General features: G+C 46.3%; 1 protein-coding gene and 1 long non-coding RNA gene across 6 annotated transcripts in view; one reads left to right on the top strand and one right to left on the bottom strand.

The window, feature by feature from the left end:
* Positions 1–15,717, top strand: part of LOC137355881 (uncharacterized) — a 46,651-nt gene that overhangs the window by 13,062 nt on the left and 17,872 nt on the right. The gene's annotated exons all lie outside the window — the stretch shown is intronic.
* LOC137355879 (mRNA decay activator protein ZFP36L3-like) overlaps positions 2,394–15,717 on the bottom strand; it is a 29,370-nt gene continuing 16,046 nt past the window's right edge. For all 4 annotated transcript variants that reach the window (XM_068021494.1, XM_068021493.1, XM_068021492.1 and 1 more), the window contains 3 exons: positions 14,130–14,235; positions 13,076–13,344; positions 2,394–3,558 (listed from right to left, as the gene is read on the bottom strand). In XM_068021494.1, the coding sequence (XP_067877595.1) occupies positions 2,515–3,558; positions 13,076–13,344; positions 14,130–14,235 (1,419 nt within the window). In that variant the 3' untranslated portion in view covers positions 2,394–2,514. The remainder of the gene's footprint in view (positions 3,559–13,075; positions 13,345–14,129; positions 14,236–15,717) is intronic.

Raw genomic sequence — 15,717 nt, 5'->3', positions numbered from 1 at the left:
AACAATTCCCTCAGTTCCATTCCCCTGCCTTCTCCCCAAAACCCTGCACATTCTTCCTTTTCATATCACTGTCTAATTCACTTTTGAATACTTCAGTTGAACCTGCCTCCACCACGTTCTCAGGCAGTGCATTCCAGACCTTAACCACTCGCTGCGTGAAAAAGTTTTTCCTCATGTCACTTTTGCTTCTCTTATCAAATACTTTAAATCTGTGCCCTCTTGTTTTCAATCCTTTCACGAGTGGGAACAGTTTCTCTCTCTCTACTCTGTCCAGACCCCTCATGATTTTGAATATCTCTATCAAATCACCTCTCAACCTTCTCTTCTCCAAGGAAAACAGCCCTAACTTCTCCAATCTATCTTAATAACTGAAATTCCTCATCTCTGGAACAATTCTCGTGTATCTTTTCTGTACTCTCTCCAATGCCCTCTCGTCTTTCCTGAAGTGCGGTGCCCAGAACTGGACACAATACTCCAGCTGAGGCCGAACTAGTGTCTTATAGAAGTTCAACATAACTTCCTTGCTCTTGTACTCTATGCCCCTATTAATAAAGCCCAGGATATTGTATGCTTTCTTAACTGCTCTCTCAACTGGTCCTGCCACCATCAATGAATTATGCACATATACACTTTGTTCCCTCTGCTCCTGCACTCCCTTTAGAATTGTACCCTTTATTCTATATTGTCTCTCCATGTTCTTCCTACCAAAATGAATCACCTCACCTTTCTCTGAATTGAACTTCATCTGCAACCTATCCACCCATTCCACCAACTTGTCTATGTCCTTTTGAAGTTCTACACTATCCTCCTCACAGTTCACAACGCTTCCGAGTTTCATATCATCTGCAAACTTTGAAATTGTGCCCTGTACACCAAGGTCTAGGTTATTTATATATATCAGGAAAAGCAAGGGTCCCAACACTGATCCCTGGGGAACTCCACTATAAACCTTCCTCCAGCCCAAAAAGCATCCATTATCCACTACTCTCTGTATCCTGTCACTCAGCCAATTCCGTATCCATGTTGTTACTGTCCCTTTTATTCCATGAGCTACAAGTTTGCTCACAAGTCTGTTGTGTGGCACTGTATCAAATGCCTGTTGAAAGTCCATGTTTACCACATCAACAGCATTGCCCACATCAACTCTCTCTGTTACCTCCTCAAGTTAGTTAAACGTGATTTTCCCTTAAGGAAAGCCAGCATGGATTTCTTAATTAACTTGCATTTGTCCATGTGACTTTTGATTTTGTCCCGAATTATTTTTTCTAGAAGTTTTCCCACCACCGAAGTTAATCCTACTGGCCTGTAGCTGCTGGGATTATCTTGTTCCCCCCTTGTTCAAAAAAGGGTGTCATTTGCAATTCTCCAGTCCTCTGGCACTACCCCTGAGTCTAAGGAAGACTGAAACATTATGGCCAGTGCCTCCGTAATTTCCACCCTCACTTCCCTCAGTATCCTTGGATGCATCTCATCTGGTCCTGGTGTTTTATCCACTTTAAGTACAGACAGCCTATCTAATACTACTTTATCAATTTTAAACCCCTCTAGTGTCTGACTTACCTCCTCTTTCAACATTGCCTGGGTTGCATCTTCTTCCTTGGTAAAGACAGATGCAAAGTATTCATTTAATACTTCAGCTATGCTCTCTGCCTCCATGTGTAAATCCCCTTTCTGGTTCTAATCAGCCCCACTCCTCCATTTATCACCCTCTTACTATTTATATGCCTACAGAAAACTTTGGGATTTCCTTTAATGCTGTGATATACATTCTACAAAAAGTGTAATTGAAAAAAGGCCAAGGATAGGCATGACCAGTTTAAGGCAAATGATGAAGAGGAAAGAAATCTCTAAGGTAGGGTGGGTAAATACTAGTCATCAACTATCTGGCTGTTTCACTAAGAGGAATACCTTTACCGAAAAATTGTTGGAGGTTCTAGAAGGAGGACACCTTGTTATGTAATGTTTGGGACTCAGAATTTTTTTTATATGTATACATATACTTGTCTGTAAATATGTTTTTTTTAAAAAAGGGAATCTGACAATGTTGAAAATGCTGGTCCCTTTAATTAGCCAAGGCTTACTTCAGAGTTAATAGAGAGCGGGTGATGCTCATTGCAGCTTGTATTTAATGACTGGGGATCCCCCACCCCCCCGCAGTTAGGCGAGTTGCTTCTGAACAGGGAGTCAGTCCAGAAGGCAAGAGTGGAAACCGGTATTTGTCCCGAACTGTGGATTGAGATTAGAACAGCTGTGGATCACCGACTATCTCCTGTTTCTGGTGAAAGGATACCTGCCACATGATCACTGTGAACTGTTTTGGGACCCATAAACTGTATCATGGCCTGTGAACCACATCGGGGCCTGGGGAAGGGTATCACATGGCAACATCTCAGTTAATGGAAATAACTTTATTACATTGCTGAACTTCATGAACGATTGCAGGGATTGTAGATTTAGATTGTAGATCACAGTATCCCAGATTGTGCAGCATCTCGATACGCGCTGTGTTTCCATTCAAGGTGCAAAAAGACACTGAACTAATAAACCAGCAGCTCCAACAGCAGCACCAATAGCAGCACCAACAGCAGTACCAACAGCAGTGGGATCAGTAACAGCAACAGCAGCACTAACAGCAGTACCAACAGCAGTAGGATCAATAACAGCAACTCCAACAGCAGCACCAACAGCAGCAGCAACAAAAACAATAGGAGCGGCAGCCCCAGCGGCAGCACAAAATGCAGCAACGGCCGCACCAGCAACAGTAGGAACAGCAACAGCAGCAGCGGCGGCAGCAGGAGCAGCAACAGCAGCAGGAGCAGCAATAGCAACCCCAATAGCAGCAAGAGCAACAACACCGGCAGCAACGGCAAGAGCAACTACAACAGCAGCACCAACAACAACAGTAGGAGCAGCAGCACTAACAGCAGCAGCAACAGCAGCACCGACAAGAGTAGCAGCCTCAGTGTCAACAGCAGCACCAACAACCGTAGCAGCAACAGCCGCAACAGCAGTAGCAGCAACAGCAGCAGTCAGAGCAGCAACGCCGACAGCAGCAAGAGCAGCAACTATAGCAGCAGCACCGACAGCAGCAAGAGCAGCACCGACAGTAGCAGCACCGACAGCAGCAGCAGCAGCAAGAGCAGCAACTGCAGCAACTGCAGAAGTAGGTGAAACAACAGTGGCAGCAACTCCGACAGCGGCACCAACAGCGGCAGCAACAACAGAAGCAGGATCAGCAACAGCAACTGCAACAGCCGCAGCAACAGCAGCGAACCAAAAAGCCGTAGGAGCAGCAACAGTAACTCCGACAGCAGCAAGAGCAAGAACAACAAGAACACCAACAAGAGCAAGAACGACGACAGCACCAACAACAGCAAGAGCAACAATAGCAATACCACCAACAACAACAGTAGGAATTTTAGCACCAACAGCAGCACCAACAGCAGTTGGAGCAGCAGCAACAGCAAGAGGAGCAACAAAACCAACAATAGCACAAATAACAGCAGCACCAACAGCATCAATGACAGCAGCAATACCGACATTCAGCATGTTCACCACCTGTGGAAAGAGATTGTATCAGTTAGAGATAGAAACAGACACCACGGTGAAGATGGTTTAAATGACTCTGTATATACTCTGCTGCATCATTGATTCCATGACCCCTAGTGACCTTCCCAATCCATTTAACATCTGCCTTGGTCTCCATTCCCATTCCCTGGAATAACCCAGGAATTCTGGCCTCACCCACAATGGCTCCATCATTCCCCATCTTACCATCCATACGGGATGCCTCATCAGCAATTTCTTGGCTAAGATCATGTCATAAAAACCACCGCCAATAGCCTTTCCACAACATAGCTGGACCCGATGGGCTGAAGGGTCTCCTTCTGTGCTGTTCCGACTCTTTAATATTTAATATCTTTATCCAAAAACACATCCACTGATACAAACAAAAATAATCTATTCACCTTGTGCATTCCCTTAGCGCCTGTCTTGCAGGTGCCTTTGCCTGTTCTAGTGCTCCTACACAGTGTTACCCCAGTGGCTGCAGCCTGGCTGGTGGAAGGCCGCTGACATTCACTGGGGAGACTGCAGATGACCTTGCAGGACACCCCCGAGCAGCTCTAGACCTTGTGGGCCCGGTTTCAGACTGCAGCATCTCGGTATATGTGGCAGCGGTCTGGGCTGTCTGGCTGACAGTGGCAGTGGTGGGAGCACGAACGCCGTCATCCTGAGAGGGGACGGCAGAGGGAGAGGGAGGCAGTTGCATAGTGGTGATTTCACTGGACTAGTAACCCACAGCCCAGGCTAATGCTCTGTGGACATCGGTTCAAATCCCACCACAGCAGATGGTGAAATTTGAATTTAATTAATAAATCTGGAATGCAACAAAATAAACTAGTCTAATAATTACCATGAAACCACTGTTAATTGTTGTAAAAACCCATCTGGTTCACTAATGTCCTTTAGGGAAGGAAATCTGCTGTCCTTACCTAGTCTGGCCTACATGTGACTCCAGACCCACAGCAATGTGGTTGACTCTTAAAATGGCCCCTCTGACTCTTTGAAATGGCCTAGCAAGCCACTCAGTTTGTGGCTTAACCAGTGATGCCCACATCCCACAAATGAATTTTTAAAAAAGGTTTGTGCCGGGGTAAGCAACGTGTCCGTGGTACACGTTTTGAGGCCTGTGACTGGTAATTTCAGAAATGAGAAATTTCCCATTGACTTCTTCTTTCCAGACAAGTTGGACTTTAAAAACATTCACAGCTGCCAGGGGCTGGAACAATAACATGGCTTCGGAACTCAGGACTCAAGACGGGGAGAGAGGGATACAGAGAGTGGAGAGAGAGAGGAACAAGATGGACACAGAGAGGGGAGAATGAGAGAGAGCGAGAGGGGAGAGAAAGAGATTAAGATCACACCTGACAGATGGACATCTATCCAGATTCTATGCATCGCTACATCAAGTGTGTGGGCAGACATTGTCCACTTGTGAAAGCAAAAACAGTGCCAGGTATCTCACTAAATAGGGAGAAATACGTTTTAAATCGGACTGTGTTTTGATGGCATTAGGTTGGCTATACACTTAATATACAGATTAACTGCCCCCATGTCAATAATTTTGTCAGATGTCTGCGATACAACATGTTGGTGCCTATCCCTGGTTCATGCTCCATGGAGCCACTGCCTCTCCCACAGGGTGACACCTCAGCAATCTGAATAATCTGTTGGACAGATTGCCTGCCTGTCCCATCGAACACTGAGATCCAGACCCACAATGGCAGCTGTCTGTGCCTGCATGGCAGCAGGCATGGATCTCATAACCTCAGTCTGAGCTTCTTCTGCAACATTGAGATGTTGGTTGCTTCTGCCTGTGTTGTGTGGAAGCTGAGACAGCTGGGTCCACAAGTGCAGTCATTGAGTTGGCCAGCACTGTGCCGCGATGGAGCCAGACTCCTCCATGCCCCTTGCCATTGATAGGAGACTATCTGGCAGGCCTGTCAATGAGCAAAGTATCTTGGTGCATGTTCATCATCACTGTTCTGTAGGCTGCCCCACTGAGGTCTTCATCTGAGTCCCACATAGCAGAACTCACCTGCAGCCTCATCCTCCAGCGAGCTGACACCCCTGTGATCCTTTCTCCTTCTCCTGGGAACTCACCACGTGCAGATCTACACTTCCTTCTAAAGTTAGCACAATGTCAGAGTGAGACGGGGTCTCTTCACCAGTGGTGTAGTGTTGCTCTCAGCCTTCTTCTTGGGGCTGCTTTATCTGACCAGATGGCCATTCATGTGAGTCTGAAAGAAGAATACCACAATGGAGGGTTGGGAAGAGGGGCTGGGGGTGGAAAGAAAGAGGTCCATGGTCACACCATCAGCATGTTGCTCACCATGCCAAATAGCAGGATGAAGGTGTGCTGGGATTTGAGAAGGGGCTTAATTCTCAATGTTCTCAGTGATACTGGATGCTACAGGCTCTGTCACAGCCAGCCACACAATGCAGAGCACCATCTCCTCCACAGGGCTCAGGGGATGCTGGCCTGTCCCCACTCTCTCTGCCCTGCTCCCTTCTATTGTGTACGGACTTGTCCAGCAAGAGAAGGAGGAATATCCACGAACCACGGAGTCCTCTCTATGGCCTCTCTGCTTCATTTGTTTTGTTTCTTCTTGCAGTCAACTGCAGTACAGGCAGTCAGCAGCAACTTCCTTTCAGTCAGTGCAGTTTCCTTTTAAGAGGGGCAGACTGTTAGATTAGATGTTTCTGTAGCATTGTAGGGCATTCTAGAGAAAGTTGTAGACCCTGGTAAGTGTTAACTAACAATTCCTAATTATTTACAGTTACTATATAAACTGTCCACAAGCCACCTAAACTAGCAGCCTTCATGCTGCTATACCTTCTTCTCAAGCATATCTCATGTGACTGTTACATTATCGCTTGTACAGTGGGAGGGGTCTCTCACTGCCTTCGGTCTTAATCCTTTACATCCTTATACTATAATCTCTCCCCAAATCCTTATCCAACATTTTTCCAAACATATAGACATCTAAGACTCCTCGACTACTGTCTCCTCCTCGCCCAAGTCTCTGACTTTACAGAGTCAGTCTCATCGAAGGTTTGATAACTCTCCCTGATCTGGTTGTAATGTCTCTGATGATCAGTAGTCTTAGTGGGAAGTCTGGGTTGCTGACTTGGTTATTTGTTTCTACAGGTTGTCATATTTCATTTGGTTTGGGTTTGTTCATCTTCATCTGGATCTTGCAGGCTGGCTGTTGCTTTTGCCAAATAGGAATGATATTCCTTCATACATTCCTTCATTCGTTCATATAACATGTGATTACTGTTAGTTCCTATGTTTATGGATTACTGTACCTTCTCATTCCAGGTCATGTATTCAAACTGTTTGACTGTAGTTTAATTTGAGTTAACTTCTTGCTCGAAATCTCCTATTGTAATTCGAGTTTGTTTCCTTCTCTCGGAGTTTTCTCTTTCTCGAACTTTCTCGTCGCCTTGCATCTTCAATCCAGGCATTAACTGTTGAGGCAATACAGGGAGCTGTGTTCTGATCTTCCTTCCCAATAGCAGTGGTGTTAAATGATTAACTAGGAGTGGGATAGGAGGATCTCACTCTTCCTATAAAGTAAAGAGTAAAGATTTTGTGGTTCTCACACCTTGTTCTGCCTCGCCATTGGACTGTGGAGACTTCAGTGAGCTCGTAAGATGCTGAAAGCCCATCTTCACGTCAAACTGGGTAAAACATTCGATTGTGAACTGTGTTCCGTTGTCTAATAATATTTCATCTGGAATCCTATGTGTCACAAAGATGTCCATGAGGATTCTGATAACTACCTCAGCGGTTGTAGAATGTAATCATCTGACTTCCATCCACCTGAAAAATTAGTCGATAATGATGATATATGACTTCCCACCAAACATGAATAAATCCATGTCTAGCCTTTGCCAAGGTCTAGTTGGAAATTGGGTTGTCAACGGCGGTTTGCACTGTTCTGGCCTCTGTATCACGTATTTCACATCTTCCTGTGATGGAAGATTTACAGTTGCCCTTAATATCGCATCGTTTGACGATTTGAAGGAATTGTTTATCTTTGTTTGCTTGACTTCAGCTACATTTCAATCAACTGCAGTTCCAAGTGTGCATTCCTGCTCAGTAGAGAAAATTCTTTTTGTTTAAGACATATAAAGGTCTCTACCAGTTGTCTTCCTTTCGACTGAAGAGTTGCTTGGAGTTTGCCTTTTACTCGCAGTTGTGTCCCGCCTGGACTATGCAACTGTATATCTGTTGGTTACAGGTAATGTCTCTTCACCCAAGTCTCTCAGTCAGACAAAACCGTGATGCTAGCCCCTGTGTCAAGCTTAAAATTCATGAGTGTCCATTCACGTAGATGTCTGCTGTCCAGAAATCTTGGTCTGGATTACTGATTTCTCCCAGGAGATCTCCTGGTTCTATATCTTGTGGATATTGCTGAACTTGATTCACTGGTGTTTGTGTGAAAGTCTTCTGCTTTGTACCTTTTAAGCGCAGCAATTTTGCTGTAACACGTCTTCCCATTGTATCCAGTTTTTCCACAATTAAAACACTCAGCTTTACTTGTTGGGGACTGACCTCATTTGTGGGTCTTCTTGGCTCCACAACATTGACAAGGTTTTCCTATTTCATGCGCCTTCTCACCTGTGTGATTTTTCTGTTCCTCAAAGTGTTTCCCTGGCTTTGGCTTAACCAGTTGGATGGGCATCGGACTCCTTCCCATCCACAACTTGTCTTCAGCTCAGAGGATGTCCCTATTCTGTTTGCGAACTTCAGCCTGTCTTACCATTTGAATGGCCTTTTCCAGTGTAAGATATTCCTTGGATTGCAACAGGTGTGACAAGGATTCATCCGTTATGCCAACGACTATCCTGTCTCTGATTAGTTCTGCCTTTAATTCGCTGTATTCACAACCTTCTGCCAATCTATACAGGTCATTAATATAACAGTCTACAGATTCACCAATCATCTGCGCCTGTTTCCAAGATTTTATTGGTACTGAGATTAAAGTATTTACCACAGGCTTGGTGTACCTCTTCGAATTTATCGGAAGCCTCATTGAACCCTTGTCGGACAATTACATCGTCTGCAATTGCACCTACTGAACATAGGAGTGTTCTCACTTATTCCACGTCAGATTTTGTATGGAGTTGTGAAGTGATTCCAAACCTTAGGAACCTTTTTTCTCCATGATAGCCAATTTTGAATCTGATTGGGTCCCTCTTTATTTTGGAAACTCTCCGGCATTCCCAATTTTTAATCCATATTGCTTTATTAAATAGACGTTTTTTTTAAGTGTTCCCCTTTTTAAGAAATTTTTTTTTCAGGCTAGCTTGCTTTAATGGAGTGTCACAGGTGTTCTTGAGTGTTCCCTGCTGTTTTAGTGGGCATTTTTTTAGGCTTTTTCCCTTTGCTTGAGAACTTCAGTTTTGTTTTTATTTTTCAGGCTTGATGGCCCTAATGGAGTGTCCTTGCTGTGTTGGGGGGTTTCACATGCTTTTCGGCAGTCTATGCACTTTTTGGGAGTTTCCTGCTCTTTGCCTTCACATTCAGCCCGAGTAAAGGATTGGGTTTTTCCCCATTTCTTTTCCCTTCGAGTCGTGCCTTAAAGTTATTTGAAGCTTTTCAAAGGAATTTTAACTCGCTTGATCACTAAATTCTATTTGCAGGTGACCATGCTTCTGTTCTGTGGAGCAGCTGCAAACCTCCACACAACCTCTTCTGTTGGGAAGTAGTGTTGTTAATGTACCCAGTACAGTATTTATCTTTAACTTTCTGTGTTGTTCAGGAGATCTTCAAATTCTCCTGGTTGCTTTCATCCATTGTTTCACTGTTACCACCATGTTGGATTAGATGTTTCTGTAGCGTTCTGGAGAAAGTTGTAGACTCCGGTAATGAACAACTCTTCATTAACTCTCCAGTTCTGAAGAAGGGTCACCGACCTGAAACATTAACTCTGCTTCTCTCTCCACAGATGCTGCCAGACCTGCTGAATATTTCCAGCATTTCTTGTTTTTATTTCCGATTTCCAGCATCTGCAGTATTTTGCTTTTAACTCTTTATTATTTACAGTTACTGTATACACACTCCATGTGGTCAGCAATGACCACCTATGGCAAATGTGTGAAGCGGAATGCAGACTGGTTTCAACCTCATTTTGAAGAGCTGGAACCTGTCATAGCCGCTAAGCGCATTGCACTGCTGAACTACAAGAAAGCCCCCAGCGAGTTAACATCTGTAGCACTTAAAGCAGCCAGAAGCGCTGCACAAAGAACAGCCAGGCGCTGCGCAAATGACTACTGGCAACACCTATGCAGTCATATTCAGCTGGCCTCTGACACCGGAAACATCAAAGGAATGTATGATGGCATTAAGAGAGCTTTTGGGCCAACCATCAAGAAGATCGCCCCCCCTCAAATCTAAATCAGGGGACACAATCACTGACCAACGCAAGCAAATGGACTGCTGGGTGCAGCACTACCTAGAACTGTACTCCAGGGAGAATGTTGTCACTGAGACCGCCCTCAATGCAGCCCAGTCTCTGCCAGTCAGGGACGAGCTGGACGTACAGCCAACAAAATCGGAACTCAGTGATGCCATTGATTCTCTAGCCAGCGGAAAAGCCCCTGGGAAGGACGGCATTACCCCTGAAATAATCAAGAGTGCTAAGCCTGCTATACTTTCAGCACTGTACGAACTGCTTTGCCTGTGCTGGGACGAGGCAGCAGTACCACAGGACATGCGCGATGCCAATATCATCACCCTCTATAAGAACAAGGGTGACCGCGGTGACTGCAACAACTACCGTGGAATCTCCCTGCTCAGCATAGTGGGGAAAGTCTTGCTCGAGTCGCTTTAAACAGGCTCCAGAAGCTGGCTGAGCATGTCTACCCTGAGGCACAGTGCGGTTTTTGAGCAGAGAGATCCACCATTGATATGCTGTTCTCCCTTCGCCAGATACAGGAGAAATGCCGCGAACAACAGAGGCCCCTCTACGTTGCTTTCATTGATCTCACCAAAGCCTTTGACCTCGTCAGCAGACGTGGTCTCTTCAGACTACTAGAAAAGATCAGATGTCCACCAAAGCTACTAAGTATTATCACCTCATTCCATGACAATATGAAAGGCACAATTCAGCATAGCACCACCTCATCAGACCCCTTTCCTTTCCTGAGTGACGTGAAACAGGACTGTGTTCACGCACCTACACTGTTTGGGATCTTCTTCTCCCTGCTGCTGTCACATGCGTTCAAGTCTTCAGAAGAAGGAATTTTCCTCCACACAAGATCAGGTGGCAGGTTGTTCAACCTTGCCCGTCTAAGAGCAAAGACCAAAGTACGGAAAGTCCTCATCAGGGAACTCCTCTTTGCTGACGATGCTGCATTAACATCTCACACTGAAGAGTGTCTGCAGAGACTCATCGACAGGATTGCGGCTGCCTGCAACGAATTTGGCCTAACCATCAGCCTCAAGAAAACGAACATCATGGGACAGGACTTCAGAAATGCTCCATCCATCAATATTGGCGACCACGCTCTGGAAGTGGTTCAAGAGTTCATCTACCTAGGCTCAACTATCACCAGTAACCTGTCTCCCGATGCAGAAATCAACAAGCGCATGGGAAAGGCTTCCACTGCTATGTCCAGACTGGCCAAGAGAGTGTGGGAAAATGGCGCATTGACACGGAACACAAAAGTCCGAGTGTATCAAGCCTGTGTCCTCACTACCTTGCTCTATGGCAGCGAGGCCTGGAAACGTATGTCAGCCAAGAGCGACTTCTCAATTCATTCCATCTTCACTGCCTCTGGAGAATCCTTGGTATCAGGTGGCAGGATCGTATCTCCAACACAGTAGTCCTCGAGGCGGCCAACATCCCCAGCATATACACGCTACTGAGCCAGTGGCGCTTGAGATGGCTTGGCCATGTGAGCCACATGGAAGATGGCAGGATCCCCAAGGACACATTGTACAGCGAGCTCGTCACTGGTATCAGACCCACTGGCCGTCCATGTCTCTGCTTTAAAGATGTCTGCAAACGCGACATGAAGTCCTGTGACGTTGATCACAAGTCGTGGGAGTCAGTTGCCAACGATCGTCAGAGCTGGCAGGCAGCCATAAAGGCGGGGCTAAAGTGTGGCGAGTCGAAGAGATTTAGCAGTTGGCAGGAAAAAAGACAGAAGCGCAAGGGGAGAGCCAACTGTGTAACAGCCCCGACAAACAATTTTATCTGCAGCACCTGTGGAAGAGTCTGTCACTGTAGAATTGGCCTTTATAGCCACTCCAGGCGCTGCTTCACAAACCACTGACCACCTCCAGATGCTTGCCCATTGTCTCTTGAGACAAGGAGGCCAAAGAAGTTACACTCTCCACAAGCCACCTAAACTAGCATCCTCCGTGCTGCTCCTTCTTCTCAAGCCTATCTCATGTGACCGTACTGTCTCTCTCACTGCCTTCGGTATTAACACTTTACATCCTGATAGTATTTGAAGAGGGGCAGACTGTCTTTAATAGCTGGAGTCTAGTCTCACATACTGTTAGGATCCCTGTAATTGTGCAGCCAGCCAAGAGTGTGGGTTACACCCGGCTGGATACTGCTGTCTGGCAAATGAGGAGGCAGCATGATGTTTGTGTTGCTGACTGCAGTAATGGCACCAGGCACAGGAAGATCATGAATCCATGACCCCCATGCCCAAAAAGAGGTGCAGACAAAATTTCAGCCCCTTGTATCAAGGTGTCTCAGGTACATGGAGGGATAACTGCTGGCTGGGAGAGCTGAGGCACACCAGATCCCCCAATCTATAACTACCTGTGGAATCTACTCACTGTAAGATCTCACATTGTAGATCTGTGATTGTAAATCTCTGGAAGAAACACACGGCACTACCTTCTGGATTGCTGCTGTAAACTAAACTTTATTATCGGCTGCTACTAGTGGCGGCCTCGAGGCGGCCAACATCCCCAGCTTATACACGCTACTGAGTCAGTGGCGCTTGAGATGGCTTGGCCATGTGAGCCGCATGGAAGATGGCAGGATCCCCAAAGACACATTGTACAGCGAGCTCGCCACTGGTATCAGACCCACCGGCCGTCCATGTCTCCGCTTTAAAGACGTCTGCAAACGCGACATGAAATCCTGTGACATTGATCACAAGTCGTGGGAGTCAGTTGCCAGCGTCCGCCAGAGCTGGCGGGCAGCCATAAAGGCGGGGCTAAAGTGCGGCGAGTCGAAGAGACTTAGTAGTTGGCAGGAAAAAAGACAGAGGCGCAAGGGGAGAGCCAACTGTGTAACAGCCCCGACAAACAAATTTTTCTGCAGCACCTGTGGAAGAGTCTGTCACTCTAGAATTGGCCTTTATAGCCACTCCAGGTGCTGCTTCACAAACCACTGACCACCTCCAGGCGCGTATCCATTGTCTCTCGAGATAAGGAGGCCAAAGAAAGACTAGTGGCACACTTTGCTGGCTACACCAAGCATGGCCTTGAATGAACAGAACACTACATACTAAATGAACAATACACTACACTCACCTGATTTGATTCTTTTTTACCATATCGAAGCTCATGGACAAAGTGTTCAGAGTTTGCTGATCTTACTTTGTACTCCACTCTGTTTCCAACCTTTGCTTTAGCTTTTTGTATTATCTGGTCAACAGGTAATGGTTTCCATTTCCTGTCAGGACTGTTGTTGACACGGTAACGATCATTTCCAGCAACCTCAGAGAGACGCTGTTTTTTAACCACAGCGTTTATTGTAGAGCTGAACAATCCATAACTGCGTACACTATCAGATCCTCCATCTAGAAAATATATCAAAGGAATGGTTTATTGAGGCTGATAGAATACCCAGGGTGGATATACAGTTAAAGCAGATAAAATATCCCCGTTAGATACAACTTATAATTCTCTGGCACCTTTCAGAGTAAATGTCCCAAGGTGTTTCAGGGAGGAGTGAAATGAGCAGCAGGGGTTAGTGAGTTCAGGAAGCTGAGCTTAGCTTTGTTCACAGGGAGGTTGAGGCAGTTTTTGAAGTTGGGAGAGCAGTGTCAGGTAGTGGCAGAGCAGGGTAGAGCAATCTGGGGGGGAAGTCAAACTCCACATTTGGTCGACTGGTTCCCCCAGATTTGGCCAGTTTAGTCTCTAAGAAGTCCAAATTTAGCTGACCTCTAAATGATTGGGGGTGGGGTCATGACCACTCCCCCTCTCCGCCCTCCCCACCCCCCCCACCCCCCCCCCCCCCCCTCCACTGGCTCCATCTCTGGTGGCAGGTGCAAGGGTTTATGGAGGGAATTCCGGTGCTTGATGCCAAAATCTCTGTCACGAACATCGGAGGATGGGCGATCCCCAGGAATCTGAGCTCAGAACGGTGTCACGTTGTAAATACACCCTCCTTCCAGTGGTGACACTGCAGCACCTCCTCTGGTGAAAGGTTGTAATTACAGTGTGACGTTTACATAGACAGTCTCCATTGTAAATGTGGACACAGCAACATAGAATAGAATGTGACAGATTTCAGATTTATACTTTTATTCCGCCAATAGAACACGACGTTGAATCTAAGTACCAAAGGTCTGTTAGCTCTTACCTGCAGTTAAGTGGATAACATCTCCATCTCCAACATAGATGGCCCAGTGTTGGTAAGCACCTCGGAATATTTCAATCAAATCTCCAGGTTCAGGTTGAGGGGATGACTGGAAACAAGATGGGTTTTACATTAGAAGTCATCGTGGGCATTTGAAAGTGTATTTATTTATAGTTCCATGGCTTCTCGCGGTTAGGGAACAGAATAACAACAATAACTTGCATTTATGTAGCACTTTTAATGTTGTAAAACATCCCAAGGTGCTTTACAGGTTAATTACCAGATAAAATGACACCGAGCCAAAGGTGAAGATAGTAGAGCAGTTGACCAAGAGCTTGTTTTGGAGAAAGAGAGATAAGTCGAGAGATTTAGGGGAGGAATATTCCAGATCCACGCCACTCAGGATAGGAAAGGGGTCTGATGAGGTGCCGCTATGCTGAATTGTGCCTTTCATATTGTCATGGAATGAGGTGATAATACTTAGTAGCTTTGGTGGACATCTGATCTTTTCTAGTAGTCTGAAGAGACCACGTCTGCTGACGAGGTCAAAGGCTTTGGTGAGATCAATGAAAGCAATGTGGAGGGACATCTGTTGTTCGCGGCATTTCTCCTGTAGCTGGCGAAGGGAGAACAGCATGTCAATGGTGGATCTCTCTGCTCGAAAGCCGCACTGTGCCTCAGAGTAGACACGCTCAGCCAGCTTCTGGAGCCTGTTCAAAGCGACTCGAGCGAAGACTTTCCCCACTATGCTGAGCAGGGAGACTCCACGGTAGTTGTTGCAGTCACCCTTGTTCTTATAGAGGGTGATGATATTGGCATCGCACATATCCTGTGGTACTGCTCCTTCGTCCCAACACAGGCAAAGCAGTTTCGTAGCGTGCTGAAAGTATAGCAGGCTTGGCACTCTTGATTATTTCAGGGGTAATGCCGCCCTTCCCAGGGGCTTTTCCGCTGGCTAGAGAATCAATGACATCACTGAGTTCCGATTTTGTTGGCTGTACGTCCAGCTCATCCATGACTGGCAGAGACTGGGCTGCATTGAGGGCGGTCCCAGTGACAACATTCTCCCTGGAGTACAGTTCTAGGTAGTGCTGCACCCAGCGGCCCATTTGCTTGCGTTGGTCAGTGATTGTGTCCCCTGATTTACATTTGAGGGGGGGGGGCGATCTTCTTGATGGTTGGCCCAAAAGCTCTCTTAATGCCATCGTAGATTCCTCTGATGTTTCCGGTGTCGGAGGCCAGCTGAATATGACTGCATAGGTGTTGCCAGTAGTCATTTGCGCAGCGCCTGGCTGTTCTTTGTGCAGCGCTTCTGGCTGCTTTAAGTGCTACAGATGTTAACTCACTGGGGGCTTTCTTGTAGTTCAGCAGTGCAATGCGCTTAGCGGCTATGACAGGTTCCAGCTCTTCAAAATGAGGTTGAAGCCAGTCTGCATTCTGCTTCACACGTTTGACATAGGTGGTCATTGCTGAGTCATAGATGGTGTCTCTGATGTGGGCCCACTTGGTCTCTGCATCCTCTGTAGGAGTGTTTTGAAGGGCTTTTTCAAGTGAATTTAGAAACTTATGTAATAGCTGTGGATGAGAAATT

Source organism: Heterodontus francisci, chromosome 44 (genome assembly GCF_036365525.1).
Source record: "Heterodontus francisci isolate sHetFra1 chromosome 44, sHetFra1.hap1, whole genome shotgun sequence".
Taxonomy (NCBI): Eukaryota; Metazoa; Chordata; class Chondrichthyes; order Heterodontiformes; family Heterodontidae; genus Heterodontus; species Heterodontus francisci.
Note: the sequence above shows the minus strand (reverse complement) of the source record. Positions and strands in the feature narration are given on the sequence as shown.